Source organism: Staurois parvus, unplaced genomic scaffold, assembly GCF_062004578.1.
Source record: "Staurois parvus isolate SC_StPar_1 unplaced genomic scaffold, SC_StPar_1.0 ptg001094l, whole genome shotgun sequence".
In the NCBI taxonomy this organism is placed as follows: domain Eukaryota; kingdom Metazoa; phylum Chordata; class Amphibia; order Anura; family Ranidae; genus Staurois; species Staurois parvus.
In genome coordinates, this window is record NW_028318890.1 from 117,788 (window position 1) to 135,459 (window position 17,672).

The following is a 17,672-nucleotide window of genomic DNA, read 5'->3' on the forward strand; positions in this document are numbered from 1 at the left end:
TTCCTCTATTTTTCTCTTCCCCTTCTCTTCCTCTTTCTCTCCTTCTTCCTCCTCCTTTTCCTCTTCTCTTCCTCTTCTCTTCTCCTCTCCGTCTCCCTTCTTCTCCTCTCCTCTGTTTCCTCTCTCTGTAGATGGTGAGCTGTACACGGGGACGATGAATAATTTCATAGGGAATGAGCCCATCATCTACCGGACGCTGGGCAGCCGAACGTCACTAAAGACGGACGCCTCTCTGGGGTGGCTGCACTGTAAGTTTCCTCTTCTACATGAGAATCTCTTTTCTCCTCTTTCACATGGAGGAACCCTGAAAAAATCTCCATCATAAACAGTACACTGGGCATGTGTGCTCCGTACAACAAAATGTTTTCTGAAAAAGGGCCCCCTTATATTGATGGTCAGTAGAGAAGGGCCCCTTAATATTGACGGTCAGTAGAGAAGGGCCCCTTAATATTGACGGTCAGTAGAGAAGGGCCCCCTAATATTGACGGTCAGTAGAGAAGGGCCCCCTTATATTGATGGTCAGTAGAGAAGGGCCCCCTTATATTGACTGTCAGTGGAGAAGGGCCCCCTTATATTGACTGTCAGTAGAGAAGGGCCCCCTTAAATTGATGGTCAGTAGAGAAGGGCCCCCTTAAATTGATGGTCAGTAGAGAAGGGCCCCCTTATATTGATGGTCAGTAGAGAAGGGCCCCCTTATATTGACTGTCAGTGGAGAAGGGCCCCCTTATATTGACTGTCAGTAGAGAAGGGCCCCCTTAAATTGATGGTCAGTAGAGAAGGGTCTCCTTATATTGATGGTCAGTAGGAAAGGGCCCCTTTAGATTGATGGTTGGTAAAATTGGGCCCTTTTTATATTGATGGTCAGTAGAGAAGGGCCCCGTTATGTTGATGGTCAGTAGGGAAGGGCCCCTTTAGAATGATGGTTGGTAAAAAAGGGCCCCCTTATATTGATAAGTAAGGGCCCCCTTATATTGATAAGTAAGGGCCCCCTTATATTGATAAGTAAGGGCCCCCTGATATTGATGGATAAGGAAGGGCCCCCTGATATTGATGGACAAGGAAGGGCCCCCTGATATTGATGGACCAGGAAGGGCCCCCTGATATTGATGGACCAGGAAGGGCCCCCTTATGTTGATGTCAGTAGGGACGGGCCCCCTTATGTTGGTCAGTAGAGAAGGGCCCCCTTATGTTGATGGTCAGTAGAGAAGGGCCCCTTTATGTTGATGGTCAGTAGAGAAGGACCCCCTTATATTGATGGTCAGTAGAGAAGGGCCCCCTTATGTTGATGGTCAGTAGAGAAGGGCCCCTTTATGTTGATGGTCAGTAGAGAGGAGCCGCTCAGCAGTCATTCACTGCCAAGTCGCTTCCTCCGGAACCCCCCCTCCATTCACGTCTTTCAGTTCCCATATTGGGGTTCCTGACGTGCGTTCTCTTCCCACAGCCGACACCTCCTTCGCCGGATCCTTTTACATCCCCTCTGATGGGAAAGTCTACTTCTTCTTTGATGAAACGGGCAAAGAGTTTGACTTCTTCGACAAGCTGACGGTTCCCCGCGTGGCCCGAGTGTGCAAGGTGAGACCCCCCCCCCCCCACACACACTGAACGAGATGATAATCGAACAATCCCGTCTGGTCAGATTGGAAGTTCACTAGCTGATGGATGTGAGCCGGGAAAACAAGTGGAAAGCTAGAATTTCTGGCTGAGATCCAGCAATTTCCAAGCTTATGGTGCTAGGGGGCCATGACACCAGTCCAGTCAGAATCCTAGAAAACCTCCAGCTCTAGAGACTTGATGGGGAAGACTGGAGACCAGTATGGAGGAGGAGGGTGGGAGACCGGGTATGGAGGAGGAGGGCGGGAGACCGGTATGGAGGAGGAGGGGAGGAGACCAGATATGGAGGAGGAGGGGAGGAGACCAGATATGGAGGAGGAGGGCGGGAGACCAGATATGGAGGAGGAGGGGAGGAGACCAGATATGGAGGAGGAGGGGAGGAGACCAGATATGGAGGAGGAGGGGGGGAGACCAGATATGGAGGAGGAGGGCGGGAGACCAGATATGGAGGAGGAGGGGAGGAGACCAGATATGGAGGCGGAGGGGAGGAGACCGGTATGGAGGAGGAGGGGAGGAGACCGGTATGGAGGAGGAGGGGAGGAGACCAGATATGGAGGAGGAGGGGAGGAGACCAGATATGGAGGAGGAGGGGGGGAGACCGGATATGGAGGAGGAGGGGGGGAGACCGGATATGGAGGAGGAGGGGGGGAGACCGGGTATGGAGGAGGAGGGCGGGAGACCGGGTATGGAGGAGGAGGGCGGGAGACCGGGTATGGAGGAGGAGGGCAGGGGACCGGGTATGGAGGAGGAGGGGAGGAGACCGGGTATGGAGGAGGAGGGCGGGAGACCAGATATGGAGGAGGAGGGGGGGAGACCAGATATGGAGGAGGAGGGCGGGAGACCAGATATGGAGGAGGGGGGGAGACCAGATATGGAGGAGGAGGGCGGGAGACCAGATATGGAGGAGGAGGGGAGGAGACCAGGTATGGAGGAGGAGGGGAGGAGACCAGATATGGAGGAGGAGGGGAGGAGACCAGATATGGAGGAGGAGGGCGGGAGACCAGATATGGAGGAGGAGGGCGGGAGACCAGATATGGAGGAGGAGGGGAGGAGACCGGTATGGAGGAGGAGGGCGGGAGACCGGTATGGAGGAGGAGGGCAGGAGACCGGGTATGGAGGAAGAGGGCAGGAGACCGGGTATGGAGAAGGAGTGCAGGAGGCCGGGAATGGAGGAGGAGTGCAGGAGGCCGGGAATGGAGGAGGAGTGCAGGAGGCCGGGTATGGAGGAGGAGTGCAGGAGGCCGGGTATGGAGGAGGAGGGCAGGAGGCCGGGTATGGAGGAGGAGGGCAGGAGACTGGGTATGGAGGAGGAGTGCAGGAGATCGGGTATGGAGGAAGAGGGCGGGAGACCGGGTATGGAGGAAGAGGGCGGGAGACCGGGTATGGAGGAGGAGGGCGGGAGACCGGGTATGGAGGAGGCGGGCAGGAGACCGGGTATGGAGGAAGAGGGCGGGAGACCGGGTATGGAGGAGGCGGGCAGGAGACCGGGTATAGAGGAGGAGGGCAAGAGACCGGGTATGGAAAGGGAGGGCAGGAGACCGGATACGGTAGTGGGAGGGTCTGTGTATTGTAATGTTTGACTAATTACTATCTCGGCAATAACCCAGAATGACGTCGGGGGAGATAAAGTCCTACAGAAGAAATGGACCACCTTCCTGAAAGCCCAACTGGTCTGCTCCAACACCAACAACTTCCCCTTCAACGTCATGCATCACGTAGCGCTACTGAACCCCGAGAACCCCCAAGACAGCATCTTCTATGGGGTCTTCAGCTCGCAATGGTGAGTACTGGAGATCGATCTTTATCGATATCTTATATCTGGAGGGCGGTGATGTCACTCTGTATAATATATCTTATATCTGGAGGGCGGTGATGTCACTCCTGTATAATATATCTTATATCCGGAGGGCGGTGATGTCACTCTGTATAATATATCTTATATCTGGAGGGCGGTGATGTCACTCTGTATAATATATCTTATATCCGGAGGGCGGTGATGTCACTCTGTATAATATATCTTATATCTGGAGGGCGGTGATGTCACTCTGTATAATATATCTTATATCCGGAGGGCAGTGATGTCACTCCTGTATAATATATCTTATATCTGGAGGGCGGTGATGTCACTCTGTATAATATATCTTATATCTGGAGGGCGGTGATGTCACTCCTGTATAATATATCTTATATCTGGAGGGTGGTGATGTCACTCTGTATAATATATCTTATATCTGGAGGGCGGTGATGTCACTCTGTATAATATATCTTATATCTGGAGGGCGGTGATGTCACTCTGTATAATATATCTTATATCCGGAGGGCGGTGATGTCACTCCCGTATAATATATCTTATATCCGGAGGGCGGTGATGTCACTCCCGTATAATATATCTTATATCCGGAGGGCGGTGATGTCACTCCTGTATAATATATCTTATATCTGGAGGGTGGTGATGTCACTCTGTATAATATATCTTATATCCGGAGGGCGGTGATGTCACTCTGTATAATATATCTTATATCCGGAGGGCGGTGATGTCACTCTGTATAATATATCTTATATCTGGAGGGCGGTGATGTCACTCTGTATAATATATCTTATATCCGGAGGGCGGTGATGTCACTCTGTATAATATATCTTATATCTGGAGGGCGGTGATGTCATTCTGTATAATATATCTTATATCTGGAGGGCGGTGATGTCACTCCTGTATAATATATCTTATATCTGGAGGGCGGTGATGTCACTCTGTATAATATATCTTATATCCGGAGGGAGGTGATGTCACTCTGTATAATATATCTTATATCCGGAGGGCGGTGATGTCACTCTGTATAATATATCTTATATCTGGAGGGCGGTGATGTCACTCTGTATAATATATCTTATATCTGGAGGGCGGTGATGTCACTCTGTATAATATATCTTATATCCGGAGGGCGGTGATGTCACTCTGTATAATATATCTTATATCCGGAGGGCGGTGATGTCACTCTGTATTGTATCTTATATCCGGAGGGCGGTGATGTCACTCTGTATAATATATCTTATATCTGGAGGGCGGTGATGTCACTCTGTATAATATATCTTATATCTGGAGGGCGGTGATGTCACTCTGTATAATATATCTTATATCTGGAGGGCGGTGATGTCACTCTGTATAATATATCTTATATCTGGAGGGCGGTGATGTCACTCTGTATAATATATCTTATATCTGGAGAGCGGTGATGTCACTCTGTATAATATATCTTATATCTGGAGGGCGGTGATGTCACTCTGTATTGTATCTTATATCCGGAGGGCGGTGATGTCACTCTGTATAATATATCTTATATCTGGAGGGCGGTGATGTCACTCTGTATAATATATCTTATATCTGGAGGGCGGTGATGTCACTCTGTATAATATATCTTATATCCGGAGGGCGGTGATGTCACTCTGTATAATATATCTTATATCCGGAGGGCGGTGATGTCACTCTGTATAATATATCTTATATCTGGAGGGCGGTGATGTCACTCTGTATAATATATCTTATATCTGGAGGGTGGTGATGTCACTCTGTATAATATATCTTATATCTGGAGGGCGGTGATGTCACTCTGTATAATATATCTTATATGTGGAATGAATTCATGATGATAAGTAGTGTGTAGAGCGCCCCCTGCTGCTCCCGGATGTGGTATCTGGGTTGATCCTGTGTATGGGGTTGGTTGTGATGAGGATTGAATGTTTCCTTCACATTCAGGATATATAATTGTTCGGTAATGACGATCTATATTCCGTGTTCGGCTCGCTCTCCATACATTATCAGATCAATGATTACACCGGTGGAGCCCGGGGGGGGGAGGGGGGGCCGTATATTTCCATGCAGTCAATGTGCTGTCCAGGAATCCATGGGGAAGAAGTCGATTCTATCAGGACGGGAAGGATTTGTTCTCTGTATTCGGATCGATGATGATTTGTGGGGACGGGTAACATCAGGCGCCATTCGTCAAGAACAAGATGTCCGATATCAGTCAGCAGAGGGTGGCGGGACGGCCCAGGAAGGGGAGACATTTCCCCCACTGTGGCAGAGAAGCATGTAGCCATTATGGACACTCCAAGGGCCTGCGCTGACAGAAGGGGACAAGAAACCCAAAAATAAATGTTACAAATAAATAAATCTCTCTTTAGCTCACTTATGTGATCCCCGAAATATCTTTTTTTTTTTCCAATCAGACAATATAGTCTTCTGCAATCATCCCTTCAGCTTTTATGTTCATTTTCCTCTCACTAGCTGAAAGCAGAAATCAGGCTTGCTGTGTCACTGTCTGTTCTGTAAATAGATGGGTTGGACAGAAAGCAACTTGAGTAGCCAAAAACATGCAAGGGGGCAGAACAGCAGCCAAAACAAGTGGGGGAGGGGAAACCGTGAGCCAGACCAAGCAGAGGGGTGGAGCAGTGGCTAAGAAAAAGGGAGGTTGCAGAACGGTCAACAAGATCAAACAGGAGGGAAGGTGTCAGCTGCCAAGAACATTCATAAGGGGAACATGGCGGAGCGGAGGCCAAGACGAAGCTGGGGTGGAGTGGAGGCCAAGACGAAGCTGGGGTGGAGCGGAGGGCAAGACGAAGCTGGGGTGGAGCGGAGGGCAAGACGAAGATGGGGTGGAGCGGAGGTCAAGACGAAGCTGGGGTGGAGCGGAGGGCAAGACGAAGCTGGGGTGGAGCGGAGGGCAAGACGAAGCTGGGGTGGAGCGGAGGGCAAGACGAAGATGGGGTGGAGCGGAGGTCAAGACGAAGCTGGGGTGGAGCGGAGGGCAAGACGAAGCTGGGGTGGAGCGGAGGGCAAGACGAAGCTGGGGTGGAGCGGAGGGCAAGACGAAGCTGGGGTGGAGCGGAGGGCAAGACGAAGCTGGGGTGGAGCGGAGGGCAAGACGAAGCTGGGGTGGAGCGGAGGGCAAGACGAAGCTGGGGTGGAGCGGAGGGCAAGACGAAGCTGGGGTGGAGCGGAGGGCAAGACGAAGATGGGGTGGAGCGGAGGGCAAGACGAAGATGGGGTGGAGCGGAGGTCAAGACGAAGATGGGGTGGAGCGGAGGGCAAGACGAAGCTGGGGTGGAGCGGAGGGCAAGACGAAGCTGGGGTGGAGCGGAGGGCAAGACGAAGCTGGGGTGGAGCGGAGGGCAAGACGAAGATGGGGTGGAGCGGAGGGCAAGACGAAGCTGGGGTGGAGCGGAGGGCAAGACGAAGCTGGGGTGGAGCGGAGGGCAAGACGAAGCTGGGGTGGAGCGGAGGGCAAGACGAAGCTGGGGTGGAGCGGAGGGCAAGACGAAGCTGGGGTGGAGCGGAGGGCAAGACGAAGCTGGGGTGGAGCGGAGGCCAAGACGAAGCTGGGGTGGAGCGGAGGCCAAGACGAAGCTGGGGTGGAGCGGTGGCCAGGATGAAGAAGGGATGGAGCGGAGGCCAAGAACAAGAAGGGGTGGAGCAGTGGCAAGAACAAGCAGAGACATGGGACAGTGACCAAGAACAGTCATTGGGGGGGAGTGACCAAGAATAAAAAGGGGTGGAGCTGTGGCCAAGAAGGGGTGGAGCTGTGGCCAAGAACAACCAGGGATGAGTGTTGTCGCCCTCCTTATGGTACTCAGCAGCAGATTTGCACCCCTTGGTGTGGTAGACCACACGGGGAGTCTCCGGGGTATTTAGCTGTTCGGCCAGTGTTGTTATTCAATCCTTTTTTTTTGCTCCACCCCCAGGTTTTTAGGAGCTTTCTATAGGCTGCAAAGTCATGTGACCCTCTCCTTTCGTCCCCACAGGCAGTCGGGCGGCTCCAACAGTTCCGCCATTTGCTCCTTCAAGCTCGCAGACATCGAGGCGGCTTTCAACGGCAACTACAAGGAACAAAACAAAGAGAGCTCGAAGTGGACCAGATACACGGGACCCGTGTCCAACCCTCGTCCGGGCAGTGTGAGTACATCGCACCACCACCGCGCCGCCACCGAGCCGCAGCCACCACCGCACCACCACCGCGCCACCACCGAGCCACCGCACCACCAGATTACCTAGCGACTGCATTGGTGTTTCTAGGCTCTAGTACCCTAAGCAGCCACACGGTGGCAGTGTCGCACTGTTTTAGGCAACCCCAAGGTGGCGTCGTCGTAGGCAACCCCAAGGTGGCGTCGTCGTAGGCAACCCCAAGGTGGCGTCGTCGTAGGCAACCCCAAGGTGGCGTCGTCGTAGGCAACCCCAAGGTGGCGTCGTCGCACTGTTTTAGGCAACCCCAAGATGGCGGTGTCGTAGGCAATCCCAAGGTGGCGTCGTCGTAGGCAACCCCAAAGTGGCGTCGTCGTAGGCAACCCCATGGTGGCGGCGTCGTAGGAAACCCCAAGGTGGCGGCGTCGTAGGAAACCCCAAGGTGGCGTCGCACTGTTTTAGGCAGCCCCAAGATGTCGGTGTCGTAGGCAATCCCAAGATGTCGGTGTCGTAGGCAATCCCAAGATGGCGGTGTCGTAGGCAATCCCAAGATGGCGGTGTCGTAGGCAACCCCAAAGTGGCTGTGTCGTAGGCAATTCCAAGATGGCGGTGTCGTAGGCAACCCCAAGGTGTCGGTGTCGTAGGCAACCCCAAGGTGGCGGCGTCGTAGGCAACCCCAAGGTGGCGGCGTCGTAGGCAACCCCAAGGTGGCGGCGTCGTAGGCAACCCCAAGGTGGCGGCGTCGTATGCAACCCCAAGGTGGCGGCGTCGTAGGAAACCCCAAGGTGGCGTCGCACTGTTTTAGGCAGCCCCAAGATATCGGTGTCGTAGGCAATCCCAAGGTGGCGGTGTCGTAGGCAATCCCAAGATGGCGGTGTCGTAGGCAACCCCAAAGTGGCGGTGTCGTAGGCAACCCCAAAGTGGCGGTGTCGTAGGCAACCCCAAGGTGGCGGTGTCGTAGGCAACCCCAAGGTGGCGGTGTCGTAGGCAACCCCAAGGTGGCGGTGTCGCACTGTTTTCGCAGTTATATGACAACCTTTCCCTTTCCCTTTTCAGTGTTCGTCGGGGAAATTCTCGGACACGGACCTCAATTTCATGAAAGACCATTTCCTGATGGACGACAAGGTTTTCCCCGACAGCAAGCGCCCCCTGCTGATCCAACAGAGTGTCAGCTACAACCGCATTGCCATAGATTCTGTACCTGCACTATCCGGAGACAACTACACCATCATGTTCCTGGGGACAAGTAAGCACTCGGAGCTTTCTCACGTTTATAATGCTGCCCCCTGCTGGTTGCATAGTGCTACACATGCTTCCATCTTCTGGTCACGTGTGGTATTGCAGTAGTACCTACCATATTACATTACACACAGTAATCTGTTGCAATGCTGCCCCCTCTGGTCCTCTGACATTACAGGGATTTTTTCATATCTGCCCTGCTGCCCTCTGCTGGTCTCACTGGGTATTGCAGTGACCCTGCAGTGTTTGATGCTGCCATCTGCTGGTCACATGTGGTATTGTATTGGTCCTTATTCCAGTGCAGCAAATGGTTATGATGCCCTCTGCTGGTCCTCCTCAGCATTTCCATGACCATTCATTCCTGTCCAAAAGACATAACCCCTCTAATGGCATAGCTAAAATAACCCATCCAGTACTGGGGGTAGCCAGGACCGCCAATAGAGGGGTAGACCTGGCCCTTCTGTGCCAGCCTGGGCCCCAGTGCCAGGACAAGATCAGCGAAGATGGCTAATGGTGCCCCCCCCCTTTCATCAGGTGGAGTCCCCAGTAGAGTCCCCCTTTACTCAGGTATCCCCAATAGAGTCCCCCTTTACTCAGGTATCCCCAGTAGAGTCCCCCTTTACTCAGGTATCCCCAGTAGAGTCCCCCTTTACTCAGGTGTCCCAGTAGAGTCCCCCTTTACCTTAGGTGTCCCCAGTAGAGTCCCCCTTTACCTTGGGTGTCCCCAGTATTATTATTATTATTATTATACAGTATTTATAAAGCCCCGATAGTTGGCTCAGCGCTGTACATTACAAAGGGGGACAGAACATGTGACAGAACAATACCAATACAATGCAAAACATGAGGGGATCGAGGGCCCTGCTCTTTGGAGCTTACAATCTAGGAGGGAGGGGATGGTGGTACAGGAGGAGATAGCTGTGGGGATAGCAGTAGAGTCCCCCTTTAACTCGGGTGTCCCCAGTAGAGTCCCCCTTTAACTCGGGTGTCCCCAGTAGAGTCCCCCTTTAACTCGGGTGTCCCCAGTAGAGTCCCCCTTTACTCGGGTGTCCCAGTAGAGTCCCCCTTTACTCGGGTGTCCCAGTAGAGTCCCCCTTTACCTCTGGTGTCCCCAGTAGAGTCCCCCTTTACTCGGGTGTCCCAGTAGAGTCCCCCTTTACTCGGGTGTCCCAGTAGAGTCCCCCTTTACTCGGGTGTCCCAGTAGAGTCCCCCTTTACCTCTGGTGTCCCCAGTAGAGTCCCCCTTTACCTCTGGTGTCCCCAGTAGAGTCCCCCTTTTCCTCTGGTGTCCCCAGTAGAGTCCCCCTTTTCCTCTGGTGTCCCCAGTAGAGTCCCCCTTTTCCTCTGGTGTCCCCAGTAGAGTCCCCCTTTTCCTCTGGTGTCCCCAGTAGAGTCCCCCTTTTCCTCTGGTGTCCCCAGTAGAGTCCCCCTTTACCTCTGGTGTCCCCAGTAGAGTCCCCCTTTACCTCTGGTGTCCCCAGTAGAGTCCCCCTTTTCCTCTGGTGTCCCCAGTAGAGTCCCCCTTTTCCTCTGGTGTCCCCAGTAGAGTCCCCCTTTTCCTCTGGTGTCCCCAGTAGAGTCCCCCTTTACCTCTGGTGTCCCCAGTAGAGTCCCCCTTTTCCTCTGGTGTCCCCAGTAGAGTCCCCCTTTTCCTCTGGTGTCCCCAGTAGAGTCCTCCTTTTCCTCTGGTGTCCCCAGTAGAGTCCCCCTTTACCTCTGGTGTCCCCAGTAGAGTCCCCCTTTACCTCTGGTGTCCCCAGTAGAGTCCCCCTTTACCTCTGGTGTCCCCAGTAGAGTCCCCCTTTACCTCTGGTGTCCCCAGTAGAGTCCCCCTTTTCCTCTGGTGTCCCCAGTAGAGTCCCCCTTTTCCTCTGGTGTCCCCAGTAGAGTCCCCCTTTTCCTCTGGTGTTCCCAGTAGAGTCCCCCTTTTCCTCTGGTGTCCCCAGTAGAGTCCCCCTTTTCCTCTGGTGTCCCCAGTAGAGTCCTCCTTTTCCTCTGGTGTCCCCAGTAGAGTCCCCCTTTACCTCTGGTGTCCCCAGTAGAGTCCCCCTTTACCTCTGGTGTCCCCAGTAGAGTCCCCCTTTTCCTCTGGTGTCCCCAGTAGAGTCCCCCTTTTCCTCTGGTGTCCCCAGTAGAGTCCCCCTTTTCCTCTGGTGTCCCCAGTAGAGTCCCCCTTTACCTCAGTTGTCCCCAGTAGAGTCCCCCTTTACCTCAGTTGTCCCCAGTAGAGTCCCTCTTTTCCTCTGGTGTCCCCAGTAGAGTCCCCCTTTTCCTCTGGTGTCCCCAGTAGAGTCCCCCTTTTCCTCTGGTGTCCCCAGTAGAGTCCCCCTTTTCCTCTGGTGTCCCCAGTAGAGTCCCCCTTTTCCTCTGGTGTCCCCAGTAGAGTCTCCCTTTTCCTCTGGTGTCCCCAGTAGAGTCTCCCTTTTCCTCTGGTGTCCCCCTGCTTCTGAGTTGTTGCCCCCTCCCTTTCCCCCTTGTACTGACAGATCGGTACTCGCTGAAATGAAGGCAGCGTCTCCTACCTCTCTCCAATCATGTGACATGACAGGGGGAGGGAGGAAGAAGGAAACAGTTACCCTCCTTCCCCAGCAGCGCCAGCTCTTTTCCATCCCATGCGGACTGGAGGAAGGAGAAATCTGCTTCTTCTGACAGGAGTGACACTGCAGCCACTGCTGTCAGTAAGGAGTGGGACGAGCAGCCAACTCAGCACCGCCCCTTAACACAGCACTCGGGGCAGGCGCCTGCTTCCCCCACATCCTAGCCCTACTGGGCCCCATCACGGGCCTGGGGGCAAAGAGGGGACTCTTTAAATACCCTTTGGTACATGCATAGTAATCTCAGGGGTCAAGGCTCCAAGTGATAAAACTGAAACTTCTAGGGCCCCATCAGTTCAGCAACAGAGGCCTGAGTGGGGAGTATTTACAATTTTTATTTTTTTTTGGGGGGGGGGGGGGGGGGGCAGATCCCAAAAATGGTTTAGGTAGTCCCTTCTCTATCCTCAGTCCCTATTGGTGAGGCCTGTGGAGGTTTTCAATTGCTGGGAGACGCAGCTGGTGGGATCCCCGTGCCTGCACCCAAAAGGTATTTAAAGTCTCTTTTCTGGGCAGGATGTGTGTGTGTGGTGGGGGGGGTCCAATTTCTAATGATGGCCAAGGAGGGTAGTCACGGTGCCGCAGAAATGTGCTGCTTCTAGGCGTTGGGCAGCTGCACCGCGCATTGCATGACAGGTGCTCATTACACGAAATGATCCCTCGGCCCGCCCCCCGGCTTCCATTTGTGACTAAGAGCGGCTGCTATTGTGATGTCGCTGGTATGCTACTCCCTCTGCTGGTGGCATTGAGCAGTGCAGCGATGACTATAGTGCTTCCCTCTACTGGCCAAACGTGATATTGCAATATTCAATGCTCTCTATGGCTTTTGGTTAATTTTTTTTTGCTTTTCTCATTTTGAAAGTTGAACGTTCTATAATTTTTTACTTTTGTTGGCATAAAATCTTTATTTTTACAAATGTTTAACGCGGTAAAATGGTTTGCCGACCATAAGATGTTATTGCTGCTAATCATCAGAATGTATGCAGGTGCAGTTAGCTAGTCAGCCGCTAGGTGGCTCTGTGCCAGAACAGTGTCTGGTTATTGAACTGTGGTCACTAAATGGCAAATCGTGGTCCAGAACCGGACCGAGGGACGATCCCGTCCGGGCCACACCACCGCCTGGTACCCTCCCTCGGGCCCCCCCTGCCCAGCCACCGAGGCCATCCCCACAGCGAGTGGGGTGCGAGGAACTGCAGAACGGGACCGAGGGGCCGCAGAGAGCGGAAGTCCCTCCTGCCCCCCAGTCCCGATCTGCAGCCCCCCACATGTATTACTGGAACAGGTCCCCTGTATGGCTCCCTGTGCAGCAGCTTAAAGCTGACTTCTTCTCCTCTCCCTCCACCCCCCCAGTCCCGACCCGCAGCCCCCCCACACTTATTACTGGAACCGATCCCCTGTACGGCTCCCTCTGCAGCAGCTGAAACCCGACTTCTCCTCTCCTTCCTGCCCCCCAGTCCCGATCTGCAGCCCCCTCCACACCTATTACTGCAAGCGATCCCCTGTATGGCTCCGTCTGCAGCAGCTGAAAGCCGACTTCTTCTTCTCTCCCTCCCGCCCCCCAGTCCCAACCTACAGCCCCCCCTCACTTATTACTGGGACCGGTCCCTTGCATGGCTTTCTCTGCAGCAGCTGAAAGCCAACTTCTCCTCCTGCCCCCCAGTCCCGACCCGCAGCCCCCCCACACTTATTACTGGGACTGGTCCCTTGCATAGCTTCCTCTGCAGCAGCTGAAATCCAACTTCTTCTTCTCCTCTTGCCCCCCAGTCCCGACCCGCAGCCCCCCCACACTTATTACTGGAACCGATCCCCTGTACGGCTCCCTCTGCAGCAGCTGAAAGCCGAATTCTTCTCCTCTCCCTCCCGCTGGCTTTCAGCTGCTGCAGAGAGAGCTGTACAGGGGACCGGTTCAAGTAATTGCCCCTCATCACCCTTCTTGTGCACCCCATGATTGCCCTCTGCTGCCCAGGCCCCCCCCCCCCACGTGTGCCCCCACAGTGCCGCCATCTTCCCTCCTCTCCTTCCCACCGGCAGCTGCAGGCACTAGGACAATAGGATCCTTCAGGACGGAGAGTGGGGGGAAGGGTCCAATATGTCACATTTATCAGACTCTTCCTTTCCTGAATGAACACAATGAGCGATTGGTACCGATCATCGCTGTGTTCATTTATAACTGAAGTATAGTAAACTGTCTTTTTGGGGGGGGGGGGGCCTGTCAGGTTGGATGTATGGGGCCCCGTGGTTTCTAACAGCAGCCCTGCCTGTAGTGATGTCTCGGCTGAGTCGGGGCCGGGTTGCGAGGAGCCCTAGTGCAGTTGGGCATGGGGGCCAAACGCCTCACATCTATGGAGATGTAGACAGCAAATGGAGGCCGGGGAGTGGTGGACCTGCACCCTCAAGGACCAGCTATAGACTTCCTGACCCTCACTGAGGTGGGGAGGGGCTAGGGATGGTTGCAAAAGGCCTTGCCAAGAGTTCCCTGAGTGAAGCCACCCCCCCCCCCCCAGGGAATCACGGGAGAGGTGTATCTAAGGGGGGAGGTGACCGCAGAGATCCAATCTTAGTGAGTACTAATGACCCCCCCGGGTGGAGGGGAGACTGTTAGGTAAAGATGGCTTACTTTAATGGCTGCATGATGCTTTCACATGCGACTACTGCAGACCGTCCCTTAAATATGATTGACAATGTGCTGTCAAGGCGACCCTGTATAGTACGTCATTTTGATGTGTTTGTGGCACTTGCCCAAGTACCAGCCATAAAGCACAGCACCTCGCTGTGGGACATTCTTTCCTTCGGGGAATGTCAGGAGGAGGCCTCTGGCATGGAGTGGGGTACAGCCTCAGCGGCGGGGTAGGAGGTCACTGTTCTAGCAGCAGAGGAGTGGGGCAGGGACTTGTACTCCTGGCGCCAACATCCAGCCAATCGCGAGTTAGTGTGTGTGTGCTGAACAAAGTAACGGTCCCCGGGCTATTCACAGCATAGAAGTAAATGAGACGGCAGGCACGTTAGAGAACAAGGGGGTCAAATACTGCGATCGTTCATAAGTATTTTATTATTTTCCTTTAATGCAAAAGAAAAAAAAATACCCCCTTCCCCCCCCCCCCCCCGACAGTCCCTGATTGTTCCTCTTGGATCTCGCAGGTACGGGCGCGTTGCACAAAGTCGTTCTTGACAAGGACGGCACGACGTCGCATATCATCGAAGAGCTGAGATTGCTGCGAGAGCCGAATCCCATCGAGACTCTTCTGATGGTGCCAAACAAGGTGAGACCCCCAAAAAAAGAGCGACTTCCGGCTCGCGCCAAATCAGGAGGAGCTTTGGGTGTCTGGAAACACAGCGAGTGACCCGGGGGGGGGGAGGGATTGGTATGCAGAAGATCCAGTAAAAGCCGAAAATAAAACCTTCTAAATTGTAATCCATTATCCGTGAGATCACATGACCCAAATGCTCCAGAATCTGATCCCGGATTCCAGAGAACGATCGTATTATCAGCTTGCGGGTTCGGGGGTCGGTGGAGGGGACTTGGGGGTCTTGGTGCACATTGGCATCTGCCGAAAAATGGTCATCAGGAGAGTTTGTTCTCACTGAGCCGGGACCCCACCAGCCTCCAGGTGACCATTAAGGCCGAGAATTGATGAATGTCCCATGGAGAGGGATGTCCTAAGGTCCGGGGCCCCGCGGGCCCCATGAGAATCCTACATCATACTGGCCAACTGTCCCGGATGTGCAGGGATAGTCACACTATTTACTAGGCTCTGGCAGCATCCCAGAACCTGTACTGTGCCCTCCTGACTCCTCCCCCCGTACTGTGCCCTCCTGACTCCTCCCCCCGTACTGTGCCCTCCTAACTCCTCCCCCGTACTGTGCCCTCCTGACTCCTCCCCCTGTACTGTGCCCTCCTGATCCCTATACTGTGCCTTCCAGATCCCCGCACTGTGCCCTCCCAACTCCTCCCTCCGCACTGTGCCCTACTGATCCCTGTACTGCACTCTCCTGACTCCCCCCGTACTGTGCCCTCCTGACTCCTCCCCCCGTCTTGTGCCCTCCTGACTCTCCCCACACTGTGCCCTCCTGACTCCTCCCCCCGTACTGTGCCCTCCTGATCCCTGTACTGTGCCCTCCTGACTCCTCCCCCCATACTGTGCCCTCCTGACTCCTTCCCCCCATACTGTGCCCTCCTGACTCCCCCCCGTACTGTGCCCTCCTGACTCCTCCCCCCGTACTGTGCCCTCCTGATCCCCGTACTGTGCCCTCCTGATCCCCGTACTGTGCCCTCCTGATCCCCGCACTGTGCCCTCCTGACTCCCCCCCGTACTGTGCCCTCCTGATCCCCGCACTGTGCCCTCCTGACTCCTCCCCCCGTACTGTGCCCTCCTGATCTCTGTACTGCGCCCTTCTGACTCTCCGCGCACTGTGCCTGCCTGACTCTCCCGCACTGTGCCCTCCTGACTCTCCCGCACTGTGCCCTCCTGACTCTCCCGCACTGTGCCCTCCTGACTCCCCCCCCCCCCGTACTGTTCCCTCCTGATCCCCGCACTGTGCCCTCCTGACTCCTCCCCCCATACTGTGTCCTCCTGATCCCCGCACTGTGCCCTCCTGACTCCCCCCCGCCCCGCTCCCTCCTGACTCCCCCGCGCCCTCCTGACTCCCCCCCCGCCCCGCTCCCTCCTGACTCCCCCGCGCCCTCCTGACTCCCCCCCCGCCCCGCTCCCTCCTGACTCCCCCGCGCCCTCCTGACTCCCCCCCGCCCCGCGCCCTCCTGACTCCCCCCGCACTGCTCCCTCCTGATCCCCCCGTTCCATATTTTCTTATTATTTAAAGTCAATTTTATTGAAAGTCCTAATAAATCGATAGTTGTTGGAACGACACAATTTATACTTTCATTCTTGAGAGTCGGAGTGTAAACTGGGGCAGGAGGCTGGTAGGGGCCCCCAGTGCATTACTTTGCCCAGGGGCCCATGATGCTATTAAGACGGCCCTGCCCACCGAAGTGGCCCAAATTAATGCCATAAAAGTGTGAGTGAGGTACATGGAAACCCCAAATCCATCTCTCAGGGGGCCGGAATCGTGTCGGGCCGGATACAGACTGCAGACTCACAAAAAAAAAAGACTTATGCGGGAAAAGTTGTTATTCGTCGCGATCCTGCCTGTGGCGGCACTTCCTGTTGCAGGCTGACAACGCTGCTGCCCATGGAGAGGAAGTGGCTGGGTGTTGTCAGCCTATGAAGACCCCTCCCCCCACACAGCCCTTCCCACCCACAAGCAAGTTCACAAAGTGACTTAAAACAAATATTTGATTTCCTTTCTAGAATGGGTGACCCGGGGTGAGGGGGGGCAGGTTGGGGGAAGGGGGGTCCATTGAAACCCCAAATCTGTGTGTATGCGGTCCAATGTTGGTGACTTTCCCCTCGTCTTGCAGAGGATCCTGTACGTGGGCACGACGGCCGGCATCCTCCAGGTCCCCGTTGCCAACTGCAGCGTCTACAGGAGCTGCTTGGAGTGTATCCTGTCCCGGGACCCGTACTGCGCCTGGAACAAGAACGCCAACCAATGTCAGAGCCTTCCGACCAATCCCAACACGGCGTAAGTACAGCACCGCCCCTAATGAACGCAACCAAAAAGCCGAGAGGCCTGCGCCGGACCACGCCACGTAGCCAACCGGCGGGTCAAACGAAAAAAAAGAAAAGAAAAAAGGATTTTAATTTAAGAAAAAAAATAGAAAAAAGGATCTTAATTTAAAAAAAAAAAAAAAAAAAGGATTTGAATGAGTATATATATATATATATATATATATATATATATATATATATATATATATATATATATATAAATATATATAAAAGGATTTTAATTAGAAAAAAAGGAATTTAATTAAAAAAAGAAAAAGGATTTTAATAAAAAAAAAGATTTTAATAAAAAAAAGGAAAAAAAAAAGGATTTGAATTAACAAAAAGGATTTGAATGAGTATATATATATATATATATATATATATATATATATATAGATATAGATATATAAAGGATTTCAATTAGAAAAAAAGGATTTTAATAAAAAAAAGATTTTAATAACAAAAGGATTTTAATTAAAAAAAAAGAAAAAAAAAAGGATTTGAATTAACAAAAAAAAAGGATTTGAATTAACAAAAAAAAAGGGTTTGAATAAATATATATATATATATATATATATATATATATATATACACACATACATACACTCAAAGGATTTTAATTTGAAGAAAAAAAAAAAAAAGGATTTTAATTAGAAAAAAAGGAATTTAATT

General features: G+C 53.2%; 1 protein-coding gene across 4 annotated transcripts in view; it reads left to right on the forward strand.

Moving 5' to 3' along the window:
- The window catches only part of SEMA4A (semaphorin 4A), an 82,494-nt gene extending 65,355 nt beyond the window's left edge, over window positions 1-17,139 (forward strand). For all 4 annotated transcript variants that reach the window (XM_089658784.1, XM_089658783.1, XM_089658786.1 and 1 more), the window contains exons 7-13: window positions 132-248; window positions 1,442-1,572; window positions 3,219-3,391; window positions 7,408-7,558; window positions 8,621-8,810; window positions 14,533-14,654; window positions 16,811-17,139. In XM_089658784.1, coding sequence (XP_089514910.1) covers window positions 132-248; window positions 1,442-1,572; window positions 3,219-3,391; window positions 7,408-7,558; window positions 8,621-8,810; window positions 14,533-14,654; window positions 16,811-16,978 — 1,052 coding nt within the window. In that variant the 3' untranslated portion in view covers window positions 16,979-17,139. The remainder of the gene's footprint in view (window positions 1-131; window positions 249-1,441; window positions 1,573-3,218; window positions 3,392-7,407; window positions 7,559-8,620; window positions 8,811-14,532; window positions 14,655-16,810) is intronic.
- Window positions 17,140-17,672: the final 533 nt, after the last annotated feature.